Genomic DNA, 20643 nt, shown 5'->3' with positions numbered 1-20643 from the left:
CTCTTCCAACTAGAAGGACAAGGGCAGCAGACACATGGGAACACCACCACCTCCAAGTTCCCCTCCAAGTCACACATCATCCTGACTTAGAAACATATTGCCAATCCTTCATCGTCACTGGGTCAAAATCATGGAACTCCCTCCCTAACAGCACTGGGAGTACCTTCGCCACACGGACTGCAGCGGTTCAAGAAGGCAGCTCACCACCACCTTCTTAAGGGCAATTAGGGATGGGCAATAAATGCTGGCCTTGCCAGCAACGCCCACATCTCATAAAAACGAATTTTTAAAAATGTTTCTATCTGAACAGAGTATTCGAAACTTTTACGCGCGAAGAGGTTAACATATTTTAAAAAAATTAAAAATCAGCATCTATAAGATAGGTTAACGTTCCAATTGAGTTCTGATGAAGGGTTAGACCCCAAACATTTTTTAAAATATAGATGATCGACCTGTTGTATATTTACAGCTTTTATATTTTTATTTCCTATTTCCAGAATTTTGACTTACTTTTTACCACAAAGTATTCTTTTTGTGGTGGAGACTACTGCCCAGCCGAATTCAAGGATGCCGTGGATTAACTATGCACGAGTACTGCGCTGCCTACCCAATTCCTATTAAGGCACAGTTCAAACTGTCTAAGCAGTTTGGTATTTGCTCGGGATCTGTGTTTTCCATTTTCTTTTTTTTTTACTGATTGTTCAGTACAGGAACGTGCAACACTGGTAGCTATCACATTACTGACTTAATGAAATACCATGAAATTAACTGAGACACTACCTCAGAACCCATCAGCAGCCACTATCGGGTTACTGACTAAGTGACTTGTACAGAAATTGACCGAGACACTAGTTCAGACTGGCAAGTAGGACTACTTTATTGCTACTTTGAGACCTTTTCTTTTGTTTGCTTTTTTTGGTCTTAAACCTTGTACAATTTTATTACATAAAAAATTAGAATGCAGATGAAAAATAAAAAAAACTTGTCTGATGCTAAACTCCTGTCCCCGTCCTGCAATAACTATAGTAAAGGCATAGGCTGTTTCTTTGAATACAAGGTCAGACAATCCAGCAATAGGCAGTAGACCCTTCCAAAGGTTATATTGGGTTGAGCTAAATGGCCTGAATGACCCTTTCACATGCCTTATGATTTAATGGCCTAGAAATTCAGTTGTTTGCGCCAGCCGCTAGCACCTTAGGAGGAGGAGAAGTGGGGTGCTAAGCGGCTAGCGCCCGGGCGCAGCGCGATCTGCGCCTCTCGTGAACTTCAGTTAAGATTTAGCGGTGGCGCAAAACCTTTGCGCGCGCTCAGCTGCGCGCGCAGATCCTGACGTCATTTCATGGTGCAACGCCCTTTGTGCGCCCCAAACCAGAAATTCAGTGCCGCTGGCCTATTGTGCGCCTGGCGCCCCTAGCGACTGGTAGAGGGGAACGGTTCCCAGTCGCTGCGGGGCGTGGGGGGCGCTAATTAAAGGGCACTCCTCCTGCAGTATAAATGGCAGCCATTTTGCACCACTCCTTCTTTGTGAGAGACGGATCTTTGGAGAGAGACAAAGGTAGAGAGCTTTCTGGTTTGGCTCAACACTCGCACAGGTACTTGTGGCTTCAGGCCACTGCTTTGCACTTGTCTTTAACTTCAGAGTCATAGCATTGATTGGAAACATATAATGGGGGCTGCAATGGGTGGAAATGTTGGGCTTCTCCATTGCATTCAAAGGGCTCAGAGACGCCGTGAGAGAATGCCAGTCATGGCCAGACAGAGAAGGGGCAACAGGCGTCGCCAAAGGAGGCCTTACCCACCCAGGGTATACCGCCAGCAGTTCTAATATCTGAACATGTCTGAGGAGCAGTGTGTTCGGAGGCTGCGATTCAGAAGGGCGGTGGTCACTGAGATCTGCCACCTGCTTCGCGGAGATCTGCAGCCACAGCTGAGGAGGAGGACGTCTCTGTCGGTGGCAGTGAAGGTGACGGTGGCTCTCAACTTCTATGCCACCGGTTCCTTCCAATCCGCTACTGGGGACATTTCCAACATCTCCCAGTTTGCGGTACATTGCTGCATCCGCCAGGTGACCAATGCCCTTTTCAGAAGGAGACGTCAGTTCATCTCCTTCCCCATGACCGTTGACAAACAGCAACAGCATGCAATGGGCTTTGCAGCATTAGCGGGCTTCCCCATGGTGCAGGGCGCCATTGACTGCACACATGTGGCTTTGCGGGCACCTCTAGAGAATGCCGAGGATTACCGCAACCGGAAGGGCTCAACGTGCAGTTGGTGTGTGACCACAGGCAGCTCATCCTAGCTGTCAATGCCCGCTTTCCAGGCAGCAGCCACGATGCCTTCATCCTGCGCCAGACCTCTGTGGCAGACATGTTCGAGGCCCAGCCTCACCCACGAGGATGGCTTCTCGGGGACAAAGGCTATCCTTTGTGCACCTGGCTGATGACCCCGCTCCGTGCGCCCAGCACCCCTGCTGAAGAGCGATACAATGACAGCCATCAAGCAACCAGGAACATCGTTGAGCAAACAATCGGCGTGCTGAAGCAACGATTCCGCTGTCTGGATCGTTTCGGGGGAGCCCTACAGTACTCGCCTGAGCAAGTCTCCCATTTCGTTGTCGTGTGCTGCATGCTGCACAACCTGGCTATCCGCAGGACTCAGCCACTGCCAGCAGACATTGGAGGACCACCAGAGGAGGAGGACCAGCACAGGAGGGAGGCAGAAAGTGTAAGGGCCGCCCGTCGGCGGCTTATTGCAAATCGGTTCTAGGCCCCCTCTCAGGGAATGGCTTGTGCCAATGGCAGAAGATGAATGTAGCTGCTCCACAAGCCCTCAGCCGAGCAGGGCAACCAGGACTTCCAAAAGAAAGCATGGACAGTGCGATTTAAGAAATTTTTTTACTATGATACCTCTGTGCCCTTCCCACATGACAAACTAATGGAGAGAAACCCCCCCCAAAAACACAAATACACCAGTCTCGGCCTTTACAAGTAAAACAAATATACCAGTCTCGGCCTTTAAATATGAAACAAATACACCAGTCTCAGCCTTTAAATATGAAACAAATACACCAGTCTCGGCCTTTAAATATGAAACAAATACACCAGTCTCTGCCTTTAAATATGAAACAAATACACCAGTCTCGGCTTTTATAAGTAAAACAAAACATTTGGCCACACCTTCTACTTTTTCCCCTGCGAGGGTGATCCGTTTCGCTTCCGTGACTGGCCCCTACCCGCCCTGCAGCTCCTTCTCAATGGGACCCCAGTGGCTGCAGCAAGGCTGGGGGAAGGCTGCTGAGGGTCAGATGGTGAGACGGCAGATGCCCTTGGGGGTCGGCCTGGACCAGCTCTGGGCCTGGAGGGGCCGGCTGCTGACTGCTCCAACTCTGTTTGGGCGGCAGCAGTCTGTCCAACAGCTGGTGGCAGCTGCAATGGAGGAGTGACAGTGTTGGCTGCAGGAATGCTGCCAACCTGACAGATCACAGGCACTCCCTGGTCGCCTGATACATTGGCACGCGCACGGGCCAGCACTGCAGCATGCACAGCAATCTGCTGAGGCACAGACTGCTGGGCTGCTGCGGCACAGCGAGTGCCCCGGCGATGCCTGGCCGATCCAGCGAGTGTGGCAGCAGTTAGTGCCCGTGTGGCCCTGGTCTGTGTCTGCATGACAGCAGCCAGTGAATGCACGGCACGACTGAGCACTTAGCTAGAAGCCGTCTGTAAAGCAGCGAAGTCCTGCTGACTCCTAGCCTGTGCTGCTGCGATGTCCTGCAGACTCCTGGCCTGTGCTGCACTGAATTGTTGCAGACTCCTGGCCTGTGCTGCACTGAATTGTTGCAGACTCCTGGCCTGTGCTGCCACGAATTCCTGCACACTCCTTGCCTATGGAGTCAGGCATCCTTGCCACTGCAGCCATGAGCTCAGTGTGCCTGCGCTCAGCCTGGGCGCCCATTTCCGATAGGAGCCGCACCTCCTCTGCGCTCACTGTAGCAGGACTGGAGGCCGCACTCACCCTCCGGGGAGAAGGCCGCCGAGCTTCCCCACCCCTCCCACGTTGCTGCAGCCCGCTGGTCCCCGGAGCTTCACTATCCTCCGACCCTTCCCCCCTGCTCCCCTCCAGGGAAGACGTGTCACCTTCATGGCCATGGGCTGCCTCGGCTGAGGGTGTCCCTGATGGGCTGGCTTCCTCTTCCTCCTCCGCTATGTCTGACTCGGACACAGTGCCAGCTTGAGGGGCCGCCTCCTCATCTGGCGAGTCACCATCTGAAAGCAGGGAGGCACAAGAGTTGCTTTAGAGTGAGGACAGGGTGGCAGCGAGGGAGGCATGCATGCTGCTGTGCACTGCATTGGTTCGATAGTGGCAAAGGATGCTGGTGTGAGGCGCAAGTGGAAAGGGAGTGGTCAAAAAGGTGATGACCTTACCATTGGTGCCCAGAACAGGGTCAGCATCTCCAGTGGCAACGGGGCCACTCAGCCGGCCTGCCATGATCCGCTCCACTCGCTGCTCGAGGTCGCTCAGCTGTTTCAGGTCAGGACGGCCTCCCCCGGTCTGTCGCTGCTGTCTTCTGTTATGTGCCAGCTTGGCCTGCAAGAGAAAGGACCGCCTCTAAGTACAGTGTCAAGCCCTGATCTTGCCCACACTGCCTCCCATGTTCGATTAGCCCTGACAGTGTCAAGCCCTGATCTTGCCCGCACTGCCTCCCATGTTCGATTAGCCCTGACAGTGTCAAGCCCTGATCTTGCCCGCACTGCCTCCCATGGTCGAATAGCCCTGACAGTGTCTAAAGTCCTGATCTTGCCCGCACTGCCTCCATTGGTCAAATAGCCCTGACAGTGTCTAAAGTCCTGATTGCACAAGTGCTTTTCATGACAGTCCCATAGCTGCTGGATGAGGGCTGGCCATTAGGGCTTTCAGACCTGTTTGGCCATAAAGTGAGGTGCACATGCAGGGATGAGGAGGATACTGAAAAGGGTACTCACCCTGACAACCTGAGTGAGGTCGTTGAATTTTTTCCGGCACTGGGTTGGTGTCCTGCCAACCACGCTGTTGGACGTGACCCGGTTTGCCACATCCCTCCATGCTTTCCGATATTCGGCGGGCAGCGGCCTCCTGCCAGCCTCAGGGAAGAGGATATGGCGCCTGCGGTCCACTGCGCCAACCAGCAGCCTCAGGTCATCCTCGCCGAAGCGCTGCGCTCTCTCCCTGGCCTTCGCCATTCTCCTGGGCGTGGAGCTGTTCCAGAAGCAGTGTTCAGGCCTTGCCTTAGGGCTGCAGTGTGCAGGGCGTGCCAGCCAAGCAATTCCACCCTCCCCCTTTAAGTGCTGACCGGCGCCTGACTGTCTGCCCTCAATGAGCAACTCGCCGCACCTGCGCTGCACCCGCCTTCGGTGTTTGCGCCCCGGATCGCCGGCTTAGCGCCTAATGATAGTCCTGCATCGCCTGCTTTAGCGCAGCAGCAACCTCTTGGGGCGATGCAACTGAATATCGGCGAAGGTGGCGCTAAGTTGCGCCGGGCGCAAAAGTTAGCGAACGCCATGCTGTAGCGCCCCAAACGTGGCTATACTGAATTTCTAGGCCAATATGTCTGTATCAATGGAAATGTACCATACATGACCTACCTGGTGCATTTTAATTCCCATGTATTGCTACCCATACTGTAGTGTATGTAACCGTCTACCTTTAAGAGACTATGGCCTAGAAATTGGGTTTTGGCGCAGCCAGGGCTTTAGCGCCGGAAGTTAGTGCCGGCGCTAAGTCCCCCTGCGCGCGCCAAAAATTCAGTAGCGCCGCGCCCAAACGGCTGCCGGCGCTACTGGAGGGTTTCAGCGCCTCCCAATGGGCGCTACCTGCCCCATTGCGGCGCTGTTCCGGCGCTGCGGCGCCCGATGCGGTGCGGCAGGCTAGGGAAGTGCAGGCCTCCTCCTTCCGTTAAGGAGGAGCTGCCTGCACCCGACCGCTGGCCGTTGACGGCTGAATAAAAATGAGCCCGGCACCTCGGAGAAGTGCCGGGCTCGCGGCCCACACGCATCTGTGCCGCGGGGGGGTCTTGGAGGAGTCCGGGGAGGGAGGTGCGGGCAGGCGGCCGCCGGGGAAGCGGCCGGCCGCCGCGCGACCTTAATGCGCCGGCGCTAACTTCAGCAAGGCACCTTTTACAGAACGTTGCTTGCGGCTGCCACGGGCGAGGCGGCCGCAACTCAATTTCGGAGTTCGGGCGGGTTACCACGGCAACCGGGACGCTGCGCACACCGATGACGTCATCGGTGCCGGCGCAGCGCTACCGGTGCAACGCCGCTTTAGGGCCCCACTCAATTTTTCAAATGGCCATAACTCTGGCGCTAGTCCCTCTAGCGCCTCAAAAGCGGCGCTAAGGCTAGTGAATTTCTAGGCCTATGTATGTAACCGTTCACCTTTAAGAAAACTATTTTAGGTGTGGCACTACTTGTTTGGCTTCTGTATACGGTAATACCGACGGTGACCACACCGGTATATAAGTGCTGTGGCATGACTTATTGGGCAGATTCGCCCTGACCTTCGAATAGTAAAGTCCTGTTGTATGTTACTCCTGAAGTCTGTGTCGTAATTAACTGCACAACCCACAGACTTTACAGTGGCGACGAGTCCGATCGTACCCTGCGGCAACAATAATTTCAAAGCAACGAAAGAGCGTCGAAAAGAGGCAACCGCCCTCGTCATTCGGCTGGGAGAAAACTCAAGGCTGCAGCAATAGAAAGGAGGAAGACTTTAGCGACAAAAACTTCCATCAGCAACAGGCACTGACTGTCCCTTCTGCCACGGTGACTGTGAGTAAGGGAAAGTGAAAAGAATAGCCGGAGGATAAGGGCTGGGCACTCGACCACGGTCGAGGGGGAAAAGGAGCCGGACAAAAAGTCGGGTCCAACGGCGTCGTGAGAGACCGCGACCGGTGGGAAAAGCCGGGCGGTGACCGAAGCCATGAAGCGCTGCGACCGGGAGCGTAGGCGCGGGAAGAGAGAAACTCAGCCGCAGCCGGGGAGAGAAGCACCGGACTGCGAGAGGGCTGGGAGGCGCGATTGGGGTCCGAGCGAGCGGGAGAGGCAGAGCCGACCAAGAGAGACTGCGCGAGAGCCAGTCCAACGGCTGAACTGTCCTCCGTCAACGGGGTGTAACCAGCGCCGGTAGAGCCGAGCGAGCGGGAGAGAGGCAGAGCCGAGCAAGGGGAACTGTGCGAGAGCCAGTCCAGCGGCTGAACTGTCCTCCGTCAACGGGGTGTACCCAGCGCCGGTAGAGCCAAGCGAGCGGGAGAGAGACAGAGCCGAGCAAGGGGAACTGTGCGAGAGCCAGCCCAGCGGCTGAACCTGTTCGCCGTCAACGGGGTACCCAGAGCCGGTCGCCCTGCCATAAAATAAAAAAAAAAAAGGGAAAGCCTTGAAGCCGACGCGCAGGCTGTGAACCTGAAAGCCAGCGGCCGTCGCCCGTGGGGAAAGTGTACCCCTCCCGCCAGGGAAGAAACGCGGGAAGCTGCCATTAGGCGGGGAAGAAGACAGAAGCAGGAAACCGCCATTGAAGTGGGCGGGGAGAGAAGATAAGAGCGGGAAACCGCCATTTTCGCGGGAAAACCGCCATCTTAGAAAAAAAAAGAAATAATAATTTAAAGAAATACTTGTGTTGTTCCCAAAGAGAGGAAGATGCCTAAGCGTGGTAACATCAACGATTTTAATTCCGAAGTAGAAGACTGGGCCACGTACGTGGAACGCATTGAGATCTATTGTGAGGCCAATAAAATAGAAGAAGATGACAAAGCTATAACCTTGCTGAACTCGATGGGCGCAAAGACATACGGGCTCTTGAAGCATCTACTAGCACCAGCTAAACCGGCGGATCAGACTTTCGATGATATTGTGGCTGTCCTGAAGGACCACTTGAACCCTACACCGTTGATGTTGGCTGAACGATTCAAATTCTATGCGAGAACGCAACGGAAAGACGAAAGCAACGCGGAATACTTGGTTGAACTGCGGAGGCTAGCGAAAGACTGTCAGTTTAGGGACAACCTGGAAGAGGCACTGAGAGACAAATTCGTGTGCGGAATGTTGAAGGAAGAAACACAAAAACGACTGCTTGAAGAGAACGATCTTCCACTTGATAAGGCTGTCCTTATCGCAGCATCAAGCGAAGCCGCAGTGAAAGGAACTGCGGAAATGCAGCTAAAGGCAGCGGCACTCAGGGTACAACAAATTACTTCGGGTACAACGAAATGCTATCGTTGTGGAAAGACAACACACGACCAGAACCAATGCTGGTTTAAAAACCAAGAATGTAGGAAATGTGGCAAGCTTGGTCACATAGCTAAGGTATGCCGGTCAGGGAAGAAGACCAACAATAATGAGTCACCACAAAAGTGGTACAGAAAGGTACATGAGGTGACTAGGAAGAGTCCGGAGGAACAGAAGTCGGACTCACACTCCAACTGCAAAGGACTGGATAGTTTGAGAGTTCACAATGTGAGTAATGAAGCTGACCGACAAACTATCTGGATCACACTACAGATTGCAAAAGTCCAAGTGAAAATGGAAGTGGACACCGGATCGGCGCTGACGGTCATGAATAAGCATGACTATAAAAAGTTATTCAAGCATATTCCACTACGGGATACGGAACTAGTACTACAGACATACACGGGGCACAAAGTATTCCCCATCGGAAAGATAGAAGTCAAGGTGAGATACAAGGATAAAGATTACCAAAGGATGGACCTGTATGTGTTGCCTGAGGGAGGTCCACCACTTCTGGGACGGGAGTGGATCCGGAAAATAAAGTTAGACTGGCATTCACTAAACACCATGATGGTGGATTCCGGAAAGGAAGATGTCAAACCTGAACGGTTGTCCAGAATATTGGACGAAGCTAAAGAGGTATTCCAGCAAGGACTGGGAACACTGCGAGGAATTAAAGCAAAGGTTAAGATTGCAGAACATGCAAGCCCAAAATTTTTCAAAGCCAGATCGGTACCTTATGCGATACGACCAGCTGTGGAGGCAGAACTGGAAGAACTTGAACGATCAGGGGTACTGTCAAAAGTGGACTGGAGTGAGTGGGCCACGCCCATTGTTCCCGTCATGAAGTCTTCACCAAGTAATAAGCCAGGGGGACCGGGGAAGGTCCGCATCTGCGGAGACTTCAAGATCACAGTGAATCCGGTGCTTCACACGGTACAATACCCGCTTCCGCAGATTGAAGATATCTTTGCTTCGTTGGCTGGAGGGAAACACTTCACCAAGATAGACCTGGCTCAGGCATACTTACAAATGGAAGTCGAGGAAGAGTCACGCCAGTACCTCACCATCAACACACACAGAGGATTGTATCGTTATAATAGACTGGTTTTTGGGGTAGCTTCGGCTCCAGCAATTTGGCAGAGGGCCATGGAGCAGGTATTACAAGGAATTCCAAGCACGCAGTGCTACTTAGACGATATCCTAATTACGGGAGAAGACGAGGAAGAACACCTCACAAATTTGAAACTGGTGCTCACCAGGTTGAAGGAATATGGCCTTCGAGTTAATCGCAAGAAGTGTGAGTTTTTCCAAAAACGGATCTCGTACTGCGGTCATGTCATTGACCGAGAGGGGCTGCACAAGTCACCTGACAAGATAGAAGCTGTTGTGAAGGCCCCCGCTCCAGAAAACGTATCACAGTTAAGATCATTCTTGGGGTTGATTAATTATTATCACAAGTTTCTGCCAAATCTATCCACGGTGCTGCATCCGCTGAATGCTCTGTTGCGGAAAGAAATACCATGGAAGTGGAGTGAGGAATGTAAAAAGGCTTTTCGCAGAAGCAAGGAGTTGATTACCTCTGAAGAAGTGTTGGCTCATTTCAACCCAACGTTACCCCTTCGTCTAGCTTGTGATGCTTCCCCTTATGGAATTGGAGCAGTACTTTCACACAAGTTACCAAATGGCTCGGAAAGGCCAGTGGCATTCGCGTCCCGATCATTGACCTCCGCGGAGCGAAATTATGCTCAAATAGATAGGGAGGCCCTCAGCCTTGTGTGGGGCGTGAAGAAATTCAATCATTACCTGCAAGGTAAGAAGTTCACATTACTGACAGACCACCAGCCGTTGGTGTCCATATTCAACCCAAACAAGGCCGTTTCCACCATGACAGCACAAAGGTTACAAAGATGGTCCGTGTTACTTGGGGCACACCAATATGACATCGAATACAAAAGGTCCAAACAGCATGGAAATGCTGATGGGTTATCGCGCTTGCCATTGCCGATAGTAGAAGAAGCGACTACATTGGACCCGGTAGAGATGTTCCACTCATCCATAGTGGAGTGTCTACCAATAACAAATTCGATGATCGAAAACGAAACAAGAAATGACCCGACTCTTTCACGAGTCTATGATTTAACGGTGGAGGGATGGCCAGCACAGGGCGAACCAACACTGCAAGCATTTTCACAGAGGAAAGAACAGCTGTCAGTGTGTAGAGGAACCCTGATGTGTGGATCTAGAGTGGTGATTCCACCCAAACTTCAAAAGAAGGTGTTAAAGGAGCTGCACGAGGGACATCTGGGTGGAGTGAAGATGAAGAACCTAGCAAGAGCGTTTGTATGGTGGCCAGGCATCGATGTAGACATCGAAGAAATCACTAAGAACTGCCTAGGATGTCAGAAGGTTCAGAACGCGCCACTACAGGCTCCGCTGCATCCATGGGAGTGGCCCTCATCTCCTTGGCAAAGGGTACACATCGACTTTGCTGGTCCATTTATGGACTCAATGTTCCTAATAGCGGTGGATGCACACTCCAAGTGGCCGGAGGTAATAAAGATGACCACCACCACCACGGAAAAAACCATCACAGTGTTAAGGACTATGTTTGCTAGGAATGGCCTGCCGGAACAGATCTGTTCTGATAATGGACCGCAATTTGTGTCCGAAGAATTCAAGAAATTCTTAAAGAGCAATGGGGTTAAGCACTACACGTCAGCCCCATACCATCCCGCCTCCAATGGATTGGCTGAAAGGTTTGTCCAGACCTTCAAGAAGGCCATCAAGGCCATGGGTAATGAAGACATTAATTTACAACATAAGGTGGATAGCTTCTTGTTGGCGTACAGGAATGCAACACATGCGGTCACAAATCAAACTCCCGCCATGATGTTTTTTAATAGACGACTAAGATGCCGGCTGGATTTGCTCAAGCCAAACGTCAGAAGGGACGTAGAGAACCGGCAATTCCAGGGCATGAATGAAAGGGCCACTAGATCTTTTCAGATAGGTCAACAAGTTTTGGCCTGGGACTACCGTACCGAGAAATGGCAGCCTGGAACTATTGGAAAAAGGCTAGGGCCATTGATGTATACGGTGGATCTTGGGGACAGTATAATAAGGCGCCATGTTGACCAGATCATAGGGTCAGCCACAACTGGCCAACCTACTTCACCACCTTACCCGGTTACTGTTGAAACCGAGATACCCAGAACACCTACCTCCGATCTGGTAATACTGGAATCAGAGGAACCTGACACTGTCTTTCAAGCCGAATCGACTTTGTCAGAAGCACCTACTACCCCGCCAGGAATGACGACACCACTGAGGCGTTATCCGGACAGAGTCCGGAAACCTCCAGAGAGACTGAATCTGTGAACTGTCTTGCATAAAGTTGTATATATGTTATAATGTATGTTTAATGGGAAATACGTATGTTGTAAGCTAAAAAGGGAGGATTGTAGTGTATGTAACCGTCTACCTTTAAGAGACTATGTATGTAACCGTTCACCTTTAAGAGAACTATTTTAGGTGTGGCACTACTTGTTTGGCTTCTGTATACGGTAATACCGACGGTGACCACACCGGTATATAAGTGCTGTGGCATGACTTATTGGGCAGATTCGCCCTGACCTTCGAATAGTAAAGTCCTGTTGTATGTTACTCCTGAAGTCTGTGTCGTAATTAACTGCACAACCCACAGACTTTACACATACCTTTTTGAATAGATCGTAGAATATGTTCAGCACTTGGAGATATGGTTATAACATTGTAGAATCAATTCTCCTGTCATGTGTGGCTCCCTAATGGAGCTGAATTTACCGTAATATTCCCCAGTCAAATCTGTACCTTCTAAAGTCTGATTGGCTCACTTTATCCAAGGTACTAATTGCTTTGAGCTTATGCTCTGGGAAATAGAAACTCCAACTATAAAGCAGAAACAACTGGAAAAAAACACCATTAGGACACCAGCATTAGATCCCCGCTTCTTTCTTTGTATAGTAAGTACAATTGCATCATAGGAACTGGAGTAGGCCATCCAGCCCCTCGAGCCTGTTCTGCCATTCATTTAGATCACGGCTGATCTGTATCTTAACTCCATCTACCCACCTTGGTTCTGTACCCCTTAATACGCTTGCCTAAGAAAAATCTATTAAACTCAGTTTTTCAAATTTTCAATTGACTGAGACTCAACAGCTTTTTGAGGGAGAGAGTTCTAGATTTCTACTACCCCTTGTGTGAAGAAGTGCTTTCTGACATCATCCCTGAAGGGCCTAGCTCGAATTTTAAGTCTATGCCCCCTTGTTCTGGACTCCCCCCCCCACCAGAGGAAATAGTTTCTCTCTCTCTACCCTATCAAACCCTTTAATCATCATAGACACTTCAATTAGATCACCCCTTAATCTTCAATATTCAAGGGAATACAAGCCTGGTCTGTGCAACCTGTCCTAATAATTTAACCCCTCTAGACTCAGTATCATTCTGGTGAATCTGCGCTCCACCCCCTCCAAGGCCATATATCCTTCCTGAGGTACGGTGCCCAGAACTGAATGCAGTGCTCTAGATAGGGTCTCACCAGAGCTCTGTACAGCTGTAATATAACTTCCACTCCTTTGCATTCTAGCCCCCCATGAGGTAAAGGCCATCATTCTATTAGCCTATTTCATTATTTTTTGTACCATTCCACTAGCTTTTAGTGATCTCTGTGCTTGGACCCCTATATCCCTCTGCTCATCCACAGTTCCCAGCTTCTCAGCATTTAGAAAACACTCTGATCTATCTTTCTCAGTTCCAAAGTGGATGATCTCCCACTTTCCCACACTGAACTGCATCTGGCACAGTTTTGCCCACTCACTTAATCTATCAGTGTCCCGTTTCAACCTTCTGTTCCCATCTCCACTATTAGAGGAGATTAGACAAGCATATGAGGGAGAAGGAAATAGAGGGTTATGCTGATAGAGTTAGATGAGGAAAGACGGGAGGAGCCTCGAGTGGAGCATAAACGCCGGCATGGACTGGTTGGGCCGAATGGCCTGTTTCCGTGCTGTATATCCTATGTAATCCTATCCTATGTAATTTATTGTGTCTCCTAACTCAGTGTCGTCAGCAAACTTATATATACGACTCTCTATTCCTTCAGTGAAAAGCTGCCTGTTTGTTTTGTTAAATGTATTCCTGGTTAGGCAGATTTCATCTCTAACCACCACCACAGTGAGATTTGATTAATACGTTATTGTGGGTTGGGGAAAAAGGACTGAAAACATAAACTTAAATAAGCATGAACTGAAGTCAAAGTTGAGAATATATTGTGCTTATCAGATTGATCTTTGGTTGCCTCCCTTGTAATTGTCCAGATAAGAGGTAGTTTGTAGCTTTTATTTTATTGGATCGCTTGAGAATGAGCCTTTTGTATTCCTAGCTAAAGAGGTTTGGCTCAGGACTGCGATGGTACTGGAAATGTCTGTAGAATTAAAATCCCGAGTCCAGGCTCCACATCAGAGAAAACTCGAGGATCTGAGTGGCTGTTTCTCATTCCTGGAGGTAAATTTTCAACCAGCGTTGCGAATCGGCCGCCCGCTACAGAAACCGCCCAATTTACATTCCCATTGATTTTTGCTGTGCGGTAGGGAAACAGTTTTAAGTGGCTCAGGAGAGGACCAAGTGAATTTCTTCAGCTGCTGTTGTGGGAGCTTGTTGTAGTTTCTCCTTGTCTGCCTTCAATAAGCCAAATTATGGGGGTGGGGGGGGGTGATGGGGAGGGGGTTCACAGTACTGAACACAACCTCCATCACGAAGTGTCTGAGACTAGTTCTGAAGCAGCAAAACCATTTAATTTTATTTTAGAAGATAAAACCCTTTATTGATAAATATCAGGCTGCCACTATGAGCCTGAAAACACCTAAATGACAGCTTAGGAAGCAGTCGCAACAGGTTTTTTTATTGGGCCAGTCTACCCCTCATTTGAACCCGGCACGAGTAGTGGAAATGTGCAGTCATCCGGCATCCATTTGTACGTAGTTTTCATTGAAGTAGGGGAAAGAGTGGGGCAGTGGGATTAGTTTCGGATTGCTCTAGCAAAGAGCTGGCACAGACACGGTGGGCCAAATGGCCTCCTTCTGTGCTGTAAGCTTTGAGAGCTCTATGGTTTCATGCTGCATTCTCGTCCAGTGCAGACCCCAGAAAAGCCACAGAGGAAGTTCAGGTGCAGAACAGTGGAAAAAGATTGGCACCCATTTCTACACTGGATTGCACCCATTTTTTGGGGGCAAGGCAGAGGAAAATCTGCTCTCTTGTCTCTTAAATGTTTCAGAATCTTATACGTTAAACACTCTTGTTGAAAAGCCGAGGGTACTCTTGTTGCGGTACCTTCCGCTCTCCCGTTGCCTTATGCGTGCTCCTGTTGCAGCAGCCTTACCAGCAGACTTTAACAGGTGGCTTTGAAATTAACCTGCACCTCCTGCAAATAACCATCTACAAGTTAAACTCTAAGTGAATGAGATTGCAGGCTCTGCAGTGAAAAGGTTACCTTTCAATCACCCTAAATCTCTTTATGTAAGCATTGACCACATTTACAAAAGCACAGAGAGGTACTTAGCAAAAGAGGCTTGAACGCTGCTTGGGAGGCAATTAAGCTCCTCCATCTGATTTTCTCATCCTTCCCTCTGCCCTTTCTTCCATGTAATCAGGTTTGGCTGCTCTGTCTCATTGCCGCTTCTGTTCTCAGCTCAAATACATATTTTCCTCTTCACTGCACTAAGGCTATACAGATGTGCCATTAGCAAATGGAGTTCTTAATTATCTGAATTAAGGGACTAAGTCTGACACAACCTCTCCCAAATCCACAGCAAAGCACTGCTCTGCGTTTTATTATTAAATCTACTTTTTCTTCAGACTTACGGAAGTACTAACCTGTATACATTTACCAACTCTGACTGCGCAAAAGTAATAAAATCATTCATATCATTGATCTGTAACAATAAACTACATGGCACTGTCCCTAAAGTTACAGAGTAAAGCCTTGGCTGTACAGTTACCAAATAGAATATCCTGTTCTAAAATGTCTACAGGATTCTTGTAAACTTAGTGCCACACACTCTATAGGGGAATGTGGGATGAGCTTGTAAATCCAGCAGGATTATTGTATTTTTTTCCTCCCTAAATGCATTCATCAGGCTTTCAAGCTCGGAACACTCAATGCCAACTAGCCATTGTCTTCCAACCATCTTTCGGATGAGACGTTAAACTGAGGCCCCGTCTGTTCTCTCAGGTGGATGTAAAAGATCCCATGGCACTATTTCGAAGAAGAGCAGGGGGAGTTATCCCCGGTGTCCTGGCCAATATTTATCCCTCAATCAACATCACTAAAAACAGATTATCTGGTCATTATCTCATTGCTGTTTGTGGGAGCTTGCTGTGCGCAAATTGGCTGCCGCATTTCCCACATTACAACAGTGACTACACTTTAAAAGTACTTAATTGTTGTAAAGCACTTTGGGTCGTCCGGTGGATGTGAAAGGCAATATATAAATGCAAGTCTTTCTTTTTTCATTGATTTACCTTCTCTCCTTTTTTACTCTATTTAACCTTACTGCTCTCCTGCATTCTACAAATTGGCCCTTTACTGCATTCATTTAAACAAATACAATTGCTTGTTAAAATGACTCAGAATTCTGAGCCTTTTTCTTTCTTACATTTCATATCATAGAATCATAGAAGTTTACGGCACAGAAGGAGGCCATTCTTGTCTGCGCTGGCCGAAAAAGAACTAATCAGCCTAATCCCACTTTCCAGTTCTTGGTCCGTAGCTTTGTAGGTTACGACACTTCAAGTGCATATCCAAGTACTTTTTAAATTAGGGTTTCTGCCTCTACCACCCTTTCAGGTACTCTATGTGTGGCCTAATTAGTGTTTTATACAGTTCTAACATAATCTCCCTGCTCTTATATTCTATGCCTCAGCTAATAAACACAAGAATCCCGTATGCCTTCCTAACCGCGTTATATACCCGTCCTGCTATCTTCAGGCCTCGAATATGATTTTATTAAATATGGTGCCTAAAATTCAAGAGTTTATACCCATCTGATAGGACAACAGTCTTTCTAAACAAACATGCATGTATGAACAACAATCATGAAGAGGAACCCTGAGTGCTAACATTCTAGGGTCACATTATAAGAGTTGGATAATATCAGATATACATTGTGCAGTAAATGTGAGGGTTATCAGGTTACCTGGTGAGGAAATACTTTCAAAAATTACAGACAGGAAATGAGTTTGGATTACCTGTGTCTTTTTGTATATACATGCCTGATGTTATTTGAACACTGAAATATGTCTGAGGGAACATAGCTCTGTTACAAATATACCCATCTAGTCTGTGGATAAGTGCATTTAATTGAAACGAGTGCATTTAATTCATACAAATGCAAAAAGTATAAATAACTGAATTCATCAACACAGCTGCACAACTAAAAGAGTGATTCATTGAAAGTGAATGCAGGTCAATGGGTACCTGTGCCACCTGGTGTGACACTGAGCTATTCAAATCAGAAGAGTCCCAGATTTTATCGCTGGTGCAATAGTGGGGTGCTGCAATTTGTCTCAGCATCTGTGAAAGGTTCTCTCGCCACCTGCCGCAGGCCCAATCTGGCAGCTACACCCTTCAGGACTCGGCCAGCTCGGTCAGTAGCGGTGCTACCGAGCCACTCTTGGTGCTGGACAGTGAAGTTACCCAGAGAGTGGTGAGAATGTGGAACTCGCTACCACAGGGAGTGGTTGAAGCAAATAGCATAAATGCATTTAAGGGGAGACTAGATAAACATACAAGGGAGAAGGGAATAGAGGGTTATGCTGATAGAGTTAGATGAGGAGGCTCGAGTGGAGCATAAATGCCGTTATGGATTGCTTGGGCCGAATGGCCTGTTTCTGTGCCGTATATCCTATGTAACCCTTTGTAAAAGGAGGGCAGAAATCAGCCAGGGTTGCCAACCCTGACCACATCCAGTGACCCCTGATGGAAAGTGCAGGTGTGCAGTTATTAGTCAAGGATAGAATTAGACTCAGAGGGGTCCTGGGCGGTAGCGCAAAACGGGCTGCATCATATTGGCCGTCTGTTAAATGCCCCGCCAGATATTCAAACCCATTAATGTCAACTGAACTGAATATCGGACGGGGCATATAACGGGCGGCCAATGTGAAACTGCCAGTTTTACGCTACCGCCCAGGACCAATTTGGTTGGACAGCTTTCCAACATTCTCTCTCAGGCTTACACATGAGGTATTGGCACTTAAGTGAGTTACTGGAGGATTGTCAGTGCCTGTGGAGCCATATCCCAGAATGATACAGTGCCTTCAGGAGAAATGAGTGGAAAAGTGGATTTTTAAAAAATGCGAATACAGGATCTGTTCTCAATGAGACAAATAAAACGAGTGTCATTTTGAAATGTCTAGTTGTCGCTGAGGGATATGTCTGAACCTTTTTGCTGGGCGGTTATGAATATGCAGGTAAGCTCGAAACCCTGACTCTGAATTCTGTGCTGGCTCTGGTTAGTCCAAATAAAATTCCTGCTTACCTCTAAGTCATTAAAGAATAGGTGCGTATCAGCCAAATTAAAAATCATTTCCTCCATTCGCAGTCCAAGCGACACTGCTGTGGGTGTGTCCTGTCAGAAGAAAAGGTAGATTTAAGCCCCAGTTCTGTGAATTCTAGCAATGACATTTAGAGAGTTGCTTATATGTGAAGACGCAATTATTTGGTTCTTCATTTACATTCCTCTAAGTGGTATTTCATAAAATACTTTCTGGCTATCAAAAAAAAATCTTAGATTGATCAATCGATCCATATACAAGGCGAGTCACAGTTACACAGGGTAATATACATGTATAGTCTGCGACAGAGAGAAATGCTCCTATTCAATAACCTCTCCGGTGTAACACAAGTCACACAATACTAACAGGATAATCTACAAAGAAAGCAAGAACTTGCATTTATATAGCGCCTTCACAACCTCAGGACAGCCCAAAGAACTTTATAGCCAATTAAGTACTTCTGAAGTGTGGTCATTGTTGTAATGTTGGAAATGTGGCAACTAAATTGCACACATCAAGGTCCCACAAACAGTAATGACATAGGGAACAGATTAATCTATTACAATGATGTTGGTTGAGGGATAAATATTGGCCAGGACACAGGGAGATCTACCTTGCTCTTCTTCGAAATAAGGCCATGGGATCTTTTATATCCACCTGAGGGGGAAAAGGGGCCTCGGTTTAATGTTTTATCCGAAAGACGGCACCTCTGACAGGGCGGCATTCCCTCAGTACTGCATTGAAGTGTCAGCCTAGATTATTGTGCTCAAGTCTCTGGAGTGGGACTTGAACCCACGACCTTTTGATCCAGAGACAAGAGTGTTACCACTGAGTCAAGGCTGATAGCTCGTACTGAATACGTAGGGTAACAGAGAGTGAAACACTCATATATGGCAATGCTCCCTGGTCACAGGGTATTTCATATATGGGGCAATGATTACATGAACTTTAGCTTACACAGACTAACATTCACAGAATAACATTTTTGCTCCATTTTTGAAATGTATTTTTATTCCACTCCCCACTTACTGGACTTTGGTGTAGTACACTTTGCATTTGTGATGGCCTCATCACAATCCATTGTCAGATGGTCACAGGCAAAGCATCAGACGTGATAGTGAGCCTATTGTGTGCCTGTTGTCACTGGAATAGGCTGTAGACAGGGAGAATCTACTGGCAACCATGTGCTTCAACTGTGAAGGCCCTAGTGTTCTCTTTAAGAGCGTTAAGAAATAGGAGCAGGAGTAGGCCATTCGGCCCTTTGAGCCTGCTCCGCCATTCAATAAGATCATGGCTGATCTTCTACCTCAACTTCACCTTCCCACACTATCCCCATATCCCTTGATTCCCTCAATATCTAAAAATATATCGATCTCTGTCTTGAATATACTCAACGACTGAGCCTCCACAGCCCTCTGGGGTAGAGAATTCCAAAGATTCACGACACTTTGTGCGAAGCAATTTCTCATCGCAGTCTTAAATGGCCGACCCCTTACTCTGAGACTGTGACCCCTAGTTCTAAACGCCTCAGCCAGGGTCTTATGGTACCTTTGTAAGAAAAATGATTTTTAAATGCTTTACGGTTTGTGATTTGCTGTTAGTGCCTATGTCATATCAGTGTTTTTGAAACAGTTGAGCTCTGCGATGTGGCACCTTTATAGGATGCGAAAGATTCTGTTTGCTCACGCACTTCATCACATTGCCTCACATTTGTAAATGAGGGGGGCCTTACTCCTGCTTTAGACTTGCTCTGCTAAATTGGACATTGCGGAGCTGGGTCTGCTCCGCTCCGGATTCTTCAGCGGCTATCACCTAAAGTTTAGTTTTTTTTAAATCCTATAAACACCGGAGAGCTCCCCCTGGCTTCACAGTATCCCGATCGCCCCACCACCACAGTCGCCACTCCACCCCCCCGCAATCCCAGCAACCTGTCCAAAATTCACCTTTGTAAAATGGGACGAGCTGCCTGTGGAGGCATGGCCAGAGAAAATGGGTTTCTCAAGTGAAGTGGATTTAAAAGAGGTATTTTCATTTTCATTCAGAGTTGGAGTAGGTAAGTGTGGAGCTTGTCACTGGTGTGTCGACAGGCTGCTGTAGGCTTGAGGAACATTCTTTAGAAGTCAGATTGTCAGGTTAACCCTCTCTCTACTAGTGTAGTACTGTAGTATTTTTGGGAGGGGAAGAGAAAGAAGTTAGAATTTCTCCATTTTTCTTGAGACTATTATCAATATTTTCATTCTCTGATGTAATAATTGCCACTTAGAGAATTTCACCTAGGAATTTGAATTTTAGTGTCAGTTTGACCTCAGCTCTCAAAAACTTGGCATTGAGATAAAAGGAAGATGTCATCTAGGCACGGTTTATACCGGATTTTGAATGTTCCTGTGAGCTTGATGCCTCAGAGGTTGGTATCAGATTCTCCAGACATAGTATAGAACAGACATTAAAAGGTGACCCTTGTGGGACCCTTATAACATTACAGAAAACCCTTCTTGTAGATACTAAGTGATAGAAAACATATTTCGGGTGTAAATTAACTTCACAATTCAAACAGTTCAGATATTATGGAAGTACATTGCTTGGGGACAGGGAATGTGTATCATGTTTACCCTGACTTAGTGCAGCCAGAGCTCGACGCAGAGTTACAAGTTACTGAAACATTAATAATAAGGCAAAATATGTTTCAGTTTAAATTTGTTTATTTTCGGAACTGCTTTTTTAACCTAAAGAATTAAAATGAAACTTTATTCTGTGCAGAATAAAGCCCCTGGCCTTCTTGTAAAAATGAGACATTACAAGT

The 20643-nt window shown here is 47.9% G+C and overlaps 1 protein-coding gene across 7 annotated transcripts in view; it reads right to left on the bottom strand.

The window, feature by feature from the left end:
* LOC147108815 (protein phosphatase EYA1-like) overlaps positions 1-20643 on the bottom strand; it is a 268092-nt gene that overhangs the window by 31895 nt on the left and 215554 nt on the right. For all 7 annotated transcript variants that reach the window (XM_086005679.1, XM_086005680.1, XM_086005682.1 and 4 more), the window contains exon 11: positions 17828-17917. In XM_086005679.1, coding sequence (XP_085861805.1) covers positions 17828-17917 — 90 coding nt within the window. The remainder of the gene's footprint in view (positions 1-17827; positions 17918-20643) is intronic.

Source organism: Somniosus microcephalus, chromosome 13 (genome assembly GCF_052327205.1).
Source record: "Somniosus microcephalus isolate GS21.2 chromosome 13, FLI_Smic_1.0, whole genome shotgun sequence".
NCBI classification, from domain to species: Eukaryota; Metazoa; Chordata; class Chondrichthyes; order Squaliformes; family Somniosidae; genus Somniosus; species Somniosus microcephalus.
This window is presented reverse-complemented; position numbering and strand designations above follow the sequence as displayed.